Source organism: Wasmannia auropunctata, unplaced genomic scaffold (genome assembly GCF_000956235.1).
Source record: "Wasmannia auropunctata unplaced genomic scaffold, wasmannia.A_1.0 LD335949.1, whole genome shotgun sequence".
NCBI lineage: Eukaryota > Metazoa > Arthropoda > Insecta > Hymenoptera > Formicidae > Wasmannia > Wasmannia auropunctata.
The window spans coordinates 165,470-180,603 of record NW_012026941.1 but is presented as its reverse complement, the minus strand read 5'-3'; the positions used below and the strand labels follow the sequence as shown (position 1 = coordinate 180,603).

Genomic DNA, 15,134 nt, shown 5'->3' with positions numbered 1-15,134 from the left:
TATATATATATATATATATACACTGCATATATATGTATAGACCAAGCATTCTATTCACAGTGTGAAGCCGAAAGTTGGCAGTTTATGACTGAGAGAGATAGCATTTGGGGGGATTACTCATTTTATCTTACAGTAAGATGGCCTATGTCAACAGCTGTTATTGACACCAGTATCATCTTGCTGTAAGGTATACCTTGTGATAAATCTTTATCAATTCTCTGTATACACATGATTAAAAGTGCATATTTATTCACGTATATCGCAGTCAGCTAAGAAAGACACTGGTTCAGGTTCAAATTACAGACAGGTATTTTTCTGTGATGTACTTACATTGTTAATATAATATATCTACAATTCTTATGCACTTGATGTCGCACTTTGTTTCACGGCAATCACGAATCATGATATTATAACCAAGTCTTTAATTGATAGCCATCAAACAGTTGATGGCTTTGCCGCGCGGCTTCATGCTCTTGACCGGAAACGCGCGAATATCGCCATGAAATTAAATTTAATGAACATGTATATTCAATTTTACTTAATTTGCAGTAAGTGAAATATTATTTATCTCCGTATATTAAAAGTATATTAAATTTCAGTACACTTATACTTTAATAAGAATGCTTGGTCTATTTATATATAATGTCGTTGGTGTATATGTATACCGTATTAAATATACGCTCGTGTAACCGATCCATCTTTCATCCGCGTTATCACTGCAGCAGATACAGGGCAAGTTTCGCAAGCTTTCCCGACTCGGAGAATACTTGATATTCACGACTCGCTCTGCAGGGTAGTTATCGCAAGACCAGAGATCTCGCAACCGGTGACATCCCCCAAAGGGGTCACTTCGTGTTACATCGAAGCGCACGGCTCTCCCTCCTTCGTTAATTCTTTATACTGCGAGATAATTACGAGAGACGGGATGAAATTTATTTTAACGTCGTTAGCGTTGTCCGTAAAAGTGAGTTCTATATCATTTACGGCGCGCCGAAAAATGTTTGAAAAAAGAAAAAGTATAATGAACAGTTCGCGATCGGATGCAGGATTCGAAGATATCGATAAGATCTTCGCGAGCCAATTATGCGATCCATCTAGATGTGAGGTCGCGAGGAATTAAGGTTTCTCGAACTCTTTGTGCGTGAAAAGAGCCATTTCTGTAGACGAAGTAATGAGAGAATTCTTCTGAAAACTTTTCCCTCGTTCCCATTAAAGTTAACCGCGATGAGCCAGTCCACTCTCCCTTGCGATAATAAGGCAATTTTCTCGTTAATATCCCGAGTATCGAGTGACCCGCCTCGCTCTCCTCCGAGTTTATTAAATTGAGGAGCGCCGATAATGGGTCGTAGGAACGTTGATTTAACGCCGACGTGACGCGACCGCGCGTGCTGAAATATGCGGCCAAAATCGCGTATTAGTTTAAGAGTCCATTCTACCTTGTGGCTCGAAAAAGAAAGAAATGATAATCAAGATCGCACTTTATTGTTTTTACATTTTATTTGTACTTTTCTCTTTAATTTGTAATGTTTTAAAGTCAATTTGCTGACTCTAAGTTTAAGTCCCGGTGAAGAAGCCCTTCCGATTTGAACATGGCGCCATCGGGGAAAAGTACTGTAGGTCGCACCAGAAACTGTTAAACCAACGATTTTCCTGTTCAAAAAGAATGTCTCTATAGAATTTAGACTACGATTATATCAATATCAATAATACTTTTTTTTATCGCAAAAATAAGTGCAAAATTTAAGGCCAAAATATCTAACTTTTTTTTTCAAATGACCGCCATTTTTTTAATTTTCATCCAAGATCAATTATCGTAGTCTATTCTATAATAAAGACATTCTTTTTGAACAGGAAAATCGTTGATTTAACTGTTTCAGATGACTGATGCGACCAACAGTACTTCCCCCATGGCGTCATGTCAAGTCGAAAAGGCTTCTTCACCGGAACTTTGCATAAACTTACAGTCAACAAATTGACTTCAAAAAATGACAAATTAAAGAGAAAAGTACAACAAATAAGTAATGTAAAAACAATAAAGTGTGCGATCTTGATCATTTTTCCCGAAAAAATTCCCAAAGATCGCTTTCTTTCTCGGGCCGCAATTGGTAGAATGGACCCTTGAATATGCACAGCCTCCATTACGTCGTTAAAACCAGATTCTATATCGCGTTGTCCACTTGCGAGAGGGGCGGGGACTGCCTTGCCTCTTTCTGAGCACGCTAGACCTGAGCTTAAGCTATAACCGCACAAAGTGATGCATCGTGGAGACACCGTTGGTAAGATGCATGACCGCACGCGCGCGGTCGGGTAAAAGCCATGAGACACGATGTGAGCATGTGTGCATGTGTATATGCAAGTTTCCGGGTCCTCAGCTCGTTGCACCGGGTGCAAAATCTCCGCGGGAAGAGATAAATTTTGTAGACAAAGGAAAGAATAATGGCAACTTAATACACGAAATTAGTTATGATTTAAGATGGCTAAATGATAATTTTATTACCACACGGAAAGAACAATTTTGCTAAATCCAGATCTGAAAACAATTTTTGTTCAATAATCAAAATAATTTTGTGCAAAAGTCAAAATGATTGCAAAAATATCAAAACGTTTTATAGCAACACTTATTAGTTTTAACATTCCAAATTATTTTGATGATTCAACAAAAAATTATTTTCAGATCTGTTTTTAGCAAAATTTTTAGACCTTTCAACAAAATCGTTCTTTCCGTGCATAAATATGATAAATAATTTCAATGTGACAAAAAATTTTGTGTCCGCACGACACTGTGACTTGGAAAAAGTAAGATCCGAGCAATTAGTAACTGAAAATAGAAGAGATCTTTTAGTAACAAGATTTTGGCAGCAGATCTTGAGTACAGTTTTGGTAATAACTGAATATAATGCGTCTCACGTCTAATGTCTGTTTGGTATGTATGTACATGTATACATATATATGTATATGTATTATCACGTAAATGTGTGTAAATTGCATGAATACAAGTTGCAACCGCGGCGGACAACAAGAGGCGCGCGTGTTACCGAATGGATGCGCGAGCGAGCCGCACGCATAATGCATTTGCATCTATGTATACACAACGAGATCCGTGCGCGCTGCACGGGTTGGTGGGTTATCTTCGAAGAACTTTGGCACCTGAAACACGCGTTACCGGAACGTGCCTTCCTCCGGCCCCAAATTGAGACGAACGGGGGAGCAGAACATACGCCGTGTAGTACCACGGGGGATAACATACATTCGTATCGGAGACCGGGAAATACTGCTGGCATCGTACCGCTGGAATCTTGAGAAATCTTTTGGACTTTCGGTTCGGCCGCGAGAGACCGAAATCCTTAATCTTAGTTAAGAAAATTCTCGAATAAAAATATATCTACTTTAATGCAGTCTAAGCGGATTAACGTTAGCCGCCCTTATTTCGCGTGGAATGAAGGTAGAAACTTTCCTTGTTAGTTCAACGACAGACACTCCTCCAAAAATCGAAACACTTATTATCCCGTTCCCCGGAGGGGAAGTGAATCGGACGGAGGTAATTACTTGGTTATCCTTTCTACTCCCGCGGGAGTGTATACAACCCCCCCACCCCCCCACCCGTGGAAATATGCGGAAGATAATCGCTTTTAATCGCGGTAGGGAGCTTAAAAACAAACGCCCCCCCCCCCGCTGAAAGCGCGGGCAAGAAAGAGGCGGAAGGAGGGAGGGAGCGGGACGCAGTCGACACGGTATTAACGTTAAGTGGATTAAAAAGTTGCGCATGAGAATGGAATTAATTAGCGCGCGACGCACCGATCCGGCGGCGTGGGTCGCGACGGATATGAAACGCAGTTAATTAATATACCAGCCTTCAATCTCTCTCCCCTTGCCTTCGGGAGAGAAACGTCGCCGATGGCACGCGTAATTATCCACGGTACGGTGCGCGGCCACGAATTAATAATCGAAAGCCTCGGCCGGTTGAAGCGGCGCGCAGGCAACGTTTGTTCTGGTCTCCGGGGCGATCAGGCCGGGATTGACTTGGCCGAGGACTTATACCGTCCCGAATATATCCCGAATATCCCCGGCCATACAATATATACCATATCATCCTCGGTGCGGAGCGCCGAGACGCGTTTCCGAGGGATTACCCGTCACCGTGAACCGACGATCGGTGTCGAGCGCGCGACGTGGAATCGCGGAGAATCCCAGCCCTCCCATAATCCCCCACGGTCGGAAGATAAAATTTGTTTACCGGCGAGCTCGCCGTTCGGCTAAGCTTTTGTGTAACCGTCTGTCATCGGCGGATATACCACCCGTATAGTGCGTGTCGCACGGATCGAATACCCCGGTATACTCGCGATCTTCTCGCTCGCGCGGAGTTAACAGCCGAATGTCCGAGCGTCGATGAGACTTTCTCGATGGTATCCGGGACCCGATGGCGCGACGAGGGGATGCTTCATCCCGCGAAGGAAATAACACACCCCGGGAGCAACACGATGTATACGGCCCGGACTTAAGTTATTTATGGACTTCGAGACAACGCGCCGGCCGGGCCATTCGCTACCGCTTTTGCTCCCCTTCCCGACATCTTCGATCTGTCGCGTGGAAACATTACGGTATACGGCAAATTCCAACGTGCGCGCGCCTATACTTACTTATAGCGCAGCGGAATGCGAACCGTTAATTCTCTTCACTGAATTTCATTGTGCAACGATCGTTTGGAATCCACATAGGGCATTAGTCATTTTTCAGTCGTTAAAAACATGTCATAAATAAAAAAATAGAAAAGATAAAAAAAGAAAAGAATATAGGACAGTATCATATAGATAAAATAAATAGAAGGATGTACGTTTTATGCGGTCGCGCGGATTACTAGAATAATATTTAATTTCTGTGTACTCAATTTCTAAATATCTTGATACAATTGACATTTCACTCGGTCTTCTGTTATGCCGAAATTACAACTGACATTAAACAATAATTAATACATGCTAATAAAATAATTAATACATACATAGATAAATTTCTCGATAATTGCTCGAAAATTGATTTATTCTGAGAAATATAATTTCAGCTTCCAGAGAGCTTGAATCTAAATTTATTTTCGGATTGAATATTTTCGATTATCAAGCTTTATTGATATTCGCATAATAGTTTAAAGTAAACAGTTGACGGTATATCAATTTCCGATATAACAACGATACGCTGAAACTTGCGTTTAAATGAATTTGATGTTTGAAGAGAAATTTCTGCCAACCATTCCCATCATAGTGCCATCGTAGATAATTCACGGGGACTACAGTCGAATGAGAAAATCATGAGCATTCATAGGCTGCCGTCTTCTCTCGGTCGTAAAAGCGTACTAAGAAATTTACGTCGCTGCTGCGCGGCGCGGGTGTCTTCGCGTCCGCGGAAACGTTGAAAAATTTCATGGACAGACAGCGCGCGCGTCGCGTCTCTCTGGAAGCTTTCAGCCCCATGGACACGCGACGGCAAGGAGGACGCGGAGATATTTCGCCGGACAACGGTGGACAATTTCCATGCGGACAGTGAAATAAAGGACGTGATGGCCCACGGCAATCGTCCCGGTGACGCATGGCATCGTTCGGAAGCGGTCGGAACGGCGACGTCCCGGGCGAGCGATGCCACGACTGACCGATAAGACCCGATCGAATGGAACCCCCTTTCACAACCCTTCTCGCCCCCCTTCCCCGTTTGCTCCCCTTCTATTACGTTTCCGTCCGCTCTTGGCGATTTCTCTCGCCAATTCACCGCTTTCTCGCTCGCAGTTTCCGCAAATTCTACGTCCGTCTCGCTCGAGCTTGCGATTCTCGTTATTAGCTGCGTCCATACAAAGCGGCAATGCTCGCGCGTAATTACGTGACCTGGAATTTCAAACTGGACTGAAGAATTTTCGATCTTTGATGGATTAATCGAAGATTCATTCTACCGTGCTGAAGGACTTGCAAATGAAAGTTAATGGGAGATTATAGCGACACGCAGAGAATAAACGTGTCAGGTAAGTTATCAATTATAAACGATGACTGAAAATTGTATTAATCAGCGACAATATGTCATTTTTGCGTAATTACATATTTACATAGGTATATATGGTACGCTATACTCGTATCATAAAAAAATTCATATCGACAAATATATTGCATTAAGAACTTTTTTATAATACGAGAATAAAGCGAATATTGAACGGCGAAATAAAAAGTTTTACAGTTGTAATCGAAAAGTAATCTGATATTGTTAACCTTAATTATGTTTAAAAGCGAGCGCAACTAGTTAGCTTGCGCATATCGATTAACCTCGTGTCTCATTTTGTCACTTTGTCGAAGATCGATAAACTTTTTCGAGTCGCCGGCGTTTCCCCGGTCCCATCATCGTGTCTAATTTCGCGCATGGCTCGATCTCCATGTCGAAGAAAACACGAGAGAGCGGGAGCCCGGCGTAAATTTTCGCGCTGCAACCGACAGGCCGAGGATATTTAATCGCGGAGGCGAGAGAGGTGACGAAGCGTCCGGAGCTCGCGGTAATTTCGTCGCGGAGCGCGCATTTTTCTTTCGTCGTCGTCGTCGTCGTCGTCATCATCGTCCCCTCGTGCCCTGTCGTCGTTTAACGGCGCGTGGACGACAGGCGGGACGCGGGGAACGGCGGTGGTGCCGCCGAGAAAGGTGGAAATAGAGAAATGAAGGGGACGGAGAAATGGGGACGGAAGCGAAATTTCCACGAGAGTAAGCGAAACCCGTCCAGGTCGAACCTATTGCGGACGGTAGGAACGAAGGCTCGGGGACAAAGGGGGAGGAGGGGGGGAAACAAGAGCGAAGAATTGGTTCACAGGCGTGACGGATAACGAGGACGTTAATCACATGTTATCACTCGCTCGTGAAGGAAGATGAAAGGAGACGGCGACGCGTCGATGTCGTAGATAGAAAGAGAAAGAGAGAGAGAGAGAGAGAGAGAGAGAGAGAGGGATAGAGAGAGGGAGAGAAAGGAAGGGAGGGTGCATACGTATGTTTCTGACACCCCGTGATATAACTACACCTTTTCGTCATGAAATGTATTCCGTAAGATTATATGTAAATTCCAAAACGTGAAATTTCAAAATTCCCAGAAATATTCATGCTTTTATTCCTATGTTAATGTGAATGCACGATTTTAACGTATATGATACGTTATATTTTGACGGTTAAAAGATATTAAAAATAATTTTGATAATTTCGGAGTATTTTCTACTAACATTTTACGATCAGAAAATCCTCAGTACGATAAATTTTAATATACCTTTGAAGGCTATATTCTTGTATGAAATTATAAGAATTTGATTACGTTGTACAATTGCATATAATTAAGGCAGAAGGTATCGTAAGATGGATAACATGATTACAAAAAGGTAAAAAATTATGGTCTCCTGCAGTATCAAAGGCCACAGAGAGAGTTCCACATCAGAAAAATAACTGAACTAATTTTCGACGAGTAATTTATGGCGCGATGGCATCTTCAAATACAAAGCAAGGAGGGAAATTCAAATAAAGAGTGCGACGAACAAGAAGCCCCTATTATTGTATTATACGTACAATTGAATTCACTTCTATTATCGCGGAAGAAACGAGAGCGCGAGCATGAGCTCTCCTGAAGCGTGGGATAGCGAATACGTTCCACCGTCGACGGGGCAGCGGGGATGAAAAAAAAAGGAGGGTGGGATAAGGGATGAAAAGTAATGCCGCGACGAGACTCTCGGCGCCGCTATGGTGGAGACGCCGCGGCGGATAAACTAAACGGGCACGTACACAACGCCCCGCGACAGCGGGGGTTCCGTTTCACGGAGCGTCGTCGTCGTCGTCGTCGCGAGATACCGTGTTTTGCGAATACAGATACCGTGCCCAGAAATTACGACGGATCGACCCGCGTGGAAATTAAAGCCGAAACCACTCGAGCCGGGAGAGCGAAAAGGGAATGCCGAGGCGCGCGCGGTACGGGCGACCCGGTTACAAAAATTAATTTCGCGCTCCTTTGTTCGCGCGGGTAACGTAAAAATCGCGCGAGATTGCCGGTCGGAATATTGCTCGTATAAGTTGCGACGGAAACATTAATCATATAGACTCGTTCCTTCTCTCATTTTTGCCCGTCCCTCGCCGAAACCGACGGAATCCATATACAGATTCTCGTCGCGTGAAGTCGCGACACTGCGCACTAGAAACACATCGAAACGTTCTCTCGGGCAACGCGCCGCCTGTTCATCTTGCAATTCGTTTGTCCAATTAGTTTGAAAGCGCAACTGTTACGTATATTAAATCGCTGGCTCGAACCGAGTCCGCTCTACGTGAAAGTGACGTTATCCTTTGGCTCGTTCGTGAGGCTTTTTTTGCAACCGTAAGCGCGCGCTAGGTTTCTCGCGAACGTCATAGAGGTGACATCGGCCGGGTGAGCTACGGTGAGACCTGGCAGTTAAAAAGTTGAAGGAGCTGCTCGAGTATATCCGGATGAGTTTATGGAACGTCCGTCCCGCAAAAAAATTCGACGCGCGCTGCGCGAGATTTAGCGTCGTGCAGCAGCGACGCAACGAGGAAAACTCCGGAGCTCCTTCGCGAAAGAGCGAGGGAGGGTTTGAGCAAGTTTCTTCGACCACTTTCTTCAAACTCCCGCGGAATCCTTCTTACTTTCATCATTAATACGAACTGCGTCGATCTAATTTTCCCGGTGGCTTATGTACACGAGCGGCGAGCAACGAGGTCGTTATCAGAAACGCGGCCGTTCCGTGCCGTTTAAACGGCGCCTGCGGTATTTTCAGTCATCGAAAACATCGTTTTGCCGATAACGAGTCTTGCGAGATGAAGCACTTAACTCGCAAACAAGAAAATTAAAAAGTAGAACTATAAATATCCCCGTGAAACGTTCGCCGCGTAAAAGTTTATTTCAGGTTTATCAAAGAGGTAATTTACGGAGTATGCGTCATTAATGGCGAATCGCGATATCACTGGGCGTTGTCGTTGTCGTTGTCATAGAAAATTAAACGCGCCAAACTCGAAAGAATGGCAAAGGGAGAAGTAGCGGACGACGCTCTTCCATCGGATTGATGATTTAAACGGCGCAGCGAATAATGAGAAAAGGAGATAAAGGAGGACGAGGGGTTGGGGGAGCGGGGCGACAAGAACCTCTTTATTTCCTTTATCGCGGCACACGAAAGGCGAGAGGGATTCGCTCAGCGAAGTCGCTGTACGTATAGTACGAGCAACTCGGCTGATTTGTACGCATATCGGAGACCCTCCCGTAATCCCCCCCGGCAGCGCTGGGGAAAACGTGAAATCTGCGCGGACCCCGATTTTTCGTTCGCCGCGAGTGTACCTATTTCGAAATCCCGGTGCGCGCGTTTGAAGGATACCGGGATTGCTTACGGCGAATATATAGAAATCGGAATTACGTCGCTTTTGATCACCGGCGGGATGTACAGGTTTCCAGATTTAGGTGCGGCGTCTCGCCAATATTTAAACATCCCCGATACCAATCGCCCGTTTTATATATATAAACTGCTCTTTAAATCAATTCCTTGGACATTTTCGAGGCTGACGCAGATATATCTTTATACAGTCGACTTAATAAAACCCACATCCATTATTTTCTATCTTCTCCAATCGCGGATGTTATAGAGGGAACGGTCTCTCGCTAAGTTTCGTGCAGCTCGTATAAATTTTCAAACAGGCGCACGTATTTATTTTTGAAACGGAAACGACCGATTTCCTTTGACTGGAAGAAACAACGTAGTACCTCGTAGACGTCTATATTGGAACAAGACCTTCGACTAATGCAAAGAGGGCCGTAATAAATCGACAATAGAGCGTAATAATAATAGAGCGACGCGATCGAAGTGGTAATTAAAATCTAACGCTATCAAGAATTCACCTCCAACCTCGAGATGAATTGTTGCGGAACACGCGACGTGATCGATCATCCGCGGCACATTACCGAATAAAAGGCCTCATCGTGCTATCGTAGAATCCGCAACGAGTAAAAGGCAGCGCGATCCGTTCGTATTTCCATGTCAGCCATGTGCGTACTGCTTTTGAATAGCAAGTATTTCGCAGAAGGGAACGAGTCTCATTCTTATACCTCTTTCTTTTTGTCGAGAGATATAGTATATGTGTGTGTAGTCATCATATACTGGAAAAGGGTACGCTGTTCTTAGCGTATTTCGTTTTAACGTCCACGTTTCCTTCTTTTTGTGGGTAGATTTTGTTCCGATTACGGAGTGCAAGTCACAAGAGACATTTACTACGTATAGAAAAATGAATAGTTTGAATAATAATAATGAAAACTTGCTTGTTAAACATAATCGTATTGAAAAATAGAAGCATATATAAATAATTCTAATCCTTTTTCTGGAAATTATTCAGATTCCTTTTATAGCTTTCACAAAGGCCATAAAAGGAATCTGAATGCAATCTCTGAAGAAAAGGCTAATCCTTTACAATCCTGCACTTCTCTGTATGATTTCAAAATCTGTGCTAAATGTTCGAGAAACCATCTCGTCAAATTGAAATAAACTGTCTATTGACATTCTCGCGGCAAATTAGCGCCAAACCCATCAGACCTTCAAACCGGTCCTGAGGGCGATGCAAACAGAGTGAGTATCTATCCGAGGGCATATACCGGGTGTGTGACTCACCTCGAATGCAGAGCGCAGCCGCGCTGCACCGTGATGTAACTCGACGCTGGTGGTGGCGGTGGGGGTGTGAGGTACGTCGACGGTGGTAGTTCATGTCTGTGGGGATGGCCGTGGTGGTGATTATGAGAATGGCTCAGGGAACCTCGCAGAGTCCCAGGCAGATGGCGATGTGGCGTTGACTGCTCGCTGGAAACATCAACGGGGAAAAAGACGTTGGTCAGAGGGCGATCGATACTGGAACTCTCGCGCGGTTATTCTTTTCCCACCGGGTATATATACCGGGTACAGATGAGGTCCTACCAATGGTCGATCGTGCAGAAAAGCGGTCTACTGTCGGTAATATCCAACGCAAGATAAGAGGGGTGCAATTTCGTACAGATATATAATTACAAAGTCGCATAATTCATTTATGTAAATCATTTTTCAGTAGTACTTTCTGCAGAAAACAGATTAAATTTTTTTGAAACGGTAGAATATGATAAATAAAATTAGACGTTTTTGGTTTTAAATATTTAGGAAATATTCTATTTTGTTTAAAATATTATTTATATTGAAAAGACAGTCTAAATTTTTTATCTCAATGTACAAAAAATAAAGTGAGAGAGAAATCCGGTGTCTCTTCTTGTAATAAATTACAAAAGTATGCGCGCAGGATAAAATTCTCTTAAATCTCGCAATCCCATAAATTTTATGTAACAGTAAAACATTCGGAATTTCACTTCTTAAATTAATTGATATTTTAAGTCATGTCATTTTATATCTGATTTTTTTTTGTTTTCTTGGACCGTGCTTGTTGTCGCATATACATGTTCTTCTCGTGATAAAAATTTAAAGAGTTCTAATTCTTATCCAATCGATAAAGTATTATCAGATAAAACACGTATTTCAAATCTTTTTCGCACTAGTGTTAATGTTTATTTTAGTGATAGCGTCACGGTCTTGCTGTATATTTCAATACTTATCGGTTATCGAGCAATATCAGATAAATGCTAAAGAAACATTTGTCATCGTTAATAATAAGAGGGAAAAAAATATAGATTCATAACAAGAAATATAAAATATGCTTTATTTTAAAAGTTATATCAAAGTAATTCCGAAAAAGTGAATTTATGAAAAAATTGGCTCAAGCATTTCATAATTTTAAGAAAAAAATATAATACAATACATTTTTCATACATTTTTTAGTAAAAGATTCACTTTAAGGATTTCATCTTAATATCTTCATCTTAATCTTATGCATAAAATAAGATTGAATTGATTAACACATGAAAAAATACATAACTGCAATTAAAAAACATTTTTTTTTGTAACGCGTAATTATATGTTTTTTTCTTTAAAGCTATTATGTTTTGTTCATATTAATTGGTTCATTTTTTACTTTATATAATAAAAATATTAAATTAAATTTACCAGAAAATAGATATTTTATATGATATTTTGTGCGAAAAAACAGAATAAAATATCTCTTGAACTATCGATTTTTTGATAAGCTTATCTTAATACTTTTGTATGCAGAATAACTCTAGAAGCGTTGTATTACGTTAAAAAAAGCGTATAGCTTTATTTAAAAAATATCGATAAGATTAACATCATACAAAAATGCATAAAAAATATATTGCATATTTTCCTGTTAAAATTGTGAATGCCTGAGTGATTATTTTCATATAACTCGCCTCAAAATTCAAAATTACTAAATTGTTGCTCTTAAAACAGAACAATCTATTTTTTGTTCGATATAAAATGTAAATTGACATTCTTCAACATTATAACTCATTTTGCTTTATATATTATGGTAACTGTTGGCTCGAGAATTTCTTCATAAACAGACAAATATACATATACAAACTCTTTCCTTCATCATGGATTTTTTGGAATTCGATTTGTTTTCACACCTGCCAGTAATTGCAGCGGGACGTTCGTTACATCCGGTCGCGAAGCACCATCGCACCTGGGCCCCCTTTATCCAGAAATTCTGGTGGGGAGGGGAGGTTGTGTGCACAATAGACGAGCGTCTCCATCCGGAAAGCTTCGTTATTTGTTCGAAACATTTCCGTATATATTTATCGCAATTTCGATGCTTGTTTACGAGCGAAATCATTAGTTTACTAATTAACGAGTTTTCTGACAGATGTAAATTTACTCTCTGGGCGAGAAAGATGTAATCATTCTGAATAAATGGGTAAATGGGTAAACATTTAATGCAAAGAAACATGATTATTGATCGTTCTACAAGTGCAAACAAGTCGTGTATATTCCTGCAAATCGATATTTTATACGTTCAGTCATTCAATTCGCGTTTTTTTCGAATCTAAATTTTTTTTTTAATAAAAAAAGGCAAGGCTGCGCGAGAAAGATTTTAATTTCTGTACTGGAATAAACATGTTACAAGCGTAACGATTGTGCTCATAATTATGTAACGTTTCTCACAGGTAGATAAAGTTTATCGCAGTAGAATGTGAAATCCCCAACGTGAAACCGGAAATGTCAAAAGGAGCGACTGTGGTCTCCTTAACAAACTGAGGGGGTTCTTATCTGCCACCGAACTAATCGTCCCGCTTTCTGTAGTGCCGCTATCATTCAGTCGGCCAATAAAAAAAAAAGAGGGAGAAAAAAGCGCATGTCCGGTGCGCACGATACAATGAACGCAACGGTTTTCACACGGGGCTTCCTCTAACAGGCTCGGCTGGAAGCTTGAAGCTTCATTCGTCTGAACGCGAGGCGATTAAAAATTTTTCATAAGACGGCGCGAAACTTCGCTGATGAGTTCGATGAGTTTTTAATAGACGATAATGATTCCGCGGGGCGGAACTTTGATCGCGCGTACCATCGGCTGGAAGTATGTATGTGCTCCGACACGCTGTAATGAAGCCGGGCGCGCAAAGTTCTAAGAATAGCGATGCCTGGGAGATGAAGACTGACGTGCGTTTCGCGAAAGAGAGTAATTAGACGTCGCGTCGGCCGTTATCAAGATCCATGCGTGTAACAGTGAATCGCTGAGTAATTAGGTGAACAAGAATAAACATGTACGGCTAATTCAACGGTACGGTACATCCTTTCCGTTTTGAATTGTTTGAACAACGGAATGATGCGATTGCAAGATATGGTTTCTCAGAGACAAGTCTGCGGCGGAGAAATTAAGTGAGTGTGCACACACTTTCGAGATCAATTAAATTAATAAATTTGTCGGTTAGATCTCGAGGCTCATCAAGTTACTCAGAAATTCGACATTTATTTAAATGGTTTTCAGTAAAAAAAATATATATATATTTATATAATTTACTATACGCATGCCGGAATTGTTTTTCGAAACATTCGTATATTCGAGAGCTTTCAGCAGGTTACTTATTTCGTTTGCGTTTCGTTCCATAATTTATGAAACTTAAATAAGGATGAGGTCAACATGAGCCAGCATAAACGTAATGATACAGTACCAACAGTGTTGCAAACAGCGGAACGTTTCAACCTTTACTCGGATCTTCTCCAATTAAAGTAAAGTACCGTTGCGAATGGCGGAATGTTTCAGCCTTTATTCGATTCCTCTTCAAGCAAAGTAAAAACATCGGTTTTAGTACGTTGTTTTGAGGAGGGTTAAAGAAAAATTGAAATGTAACTTTTAATATCGCATTTATCGCATGGATATTCGTGTTTGACTCATGTTATTCCTTTATTCAGATCATTTTTCTAAGAGCTCGGCAAGACATATCGGGACCAGTCCAATTTCTTTATTAATTCATTTATTACGTGTAAAACTTGCATTCCCTCCTCGGTTACTACGGCTTATCGTTCGATGCGCCAACGTCGATAATCTTGGACCTTGTAGTCCCTTTGTATTCCCGGGGAATTTTCGCAGGAGATTAAAGAAAGTTTTAAGCAAAGAATTTGTTACATCCGAAACTACGTAGCGGCGAAAAGCGAGAACTCGGATCGATACGCGGGGGCTTAAAAATGCAAGCCCCCGCAAATCCGCCGCGGATGCACCGGTGCTCCCGCAACCGTTATATTTAAGACAAGTCGTGCGGAGAGGAGGAGGGCTTCCCGAAAAGGGTTTCGTCGCGCAAATGTTTAACGAGAAAAGTCACGGAAAAAAAACGCGAGGAGCGTTTTCGTGTATCCGCGCAATTCGCCCGATGCAGCACGCCCGTGCAATAAGTTATGCGAGCCGGGGCGAAAGAAGGGCAAACGAGCGCTGCGGAGCGTACGGGACAGGAAGGAAAGATTGTGAAGTATATTTTCTGCGCGTATGAATGTTTCAAAGTGGCAGCAAAGACACGCTTTATCTCAGGCCGCGTGCGCCTCGAACTTTACATTTTACGGCCGAAAAATTACGACTCGTTCTCTGCAAATATTCCGTAAAAAAAGAAGGAGTATGTGAGGATAACACGCGCATAACGTAAGACGCAAATCAAGAGACGAGAAAACGGCTGCAAAACGCAAAAATTGTTCGTCCCCCCCCTTCCTCTCTTTCTCTCTCTCTCTCTCTCTC

General features: G+C 41.9%; 1 protein-coding gene across 1 annotated transcript in view; it reads right to left on the bottom strand.

Annotated features, from left to right (window-relative positions):
* LOC105455089 overlaps positions 1-15,134 on the bottom strand; it is a 90,127-nt gene that overhangs the window by 39,903 nt on the left and 35,090 nt on the right. Inside the window, exon 2 of the mRNA XM_011698144.1 lies at positions 10,652-10,837. Within this exon, the coding sequence (XP_011696446.1) occupies positions 10,652-10,837 (186 nt within the window). The remainder of the gene's footprint in view (positions 1-10,651; positions 10,838-15,134) is intronic.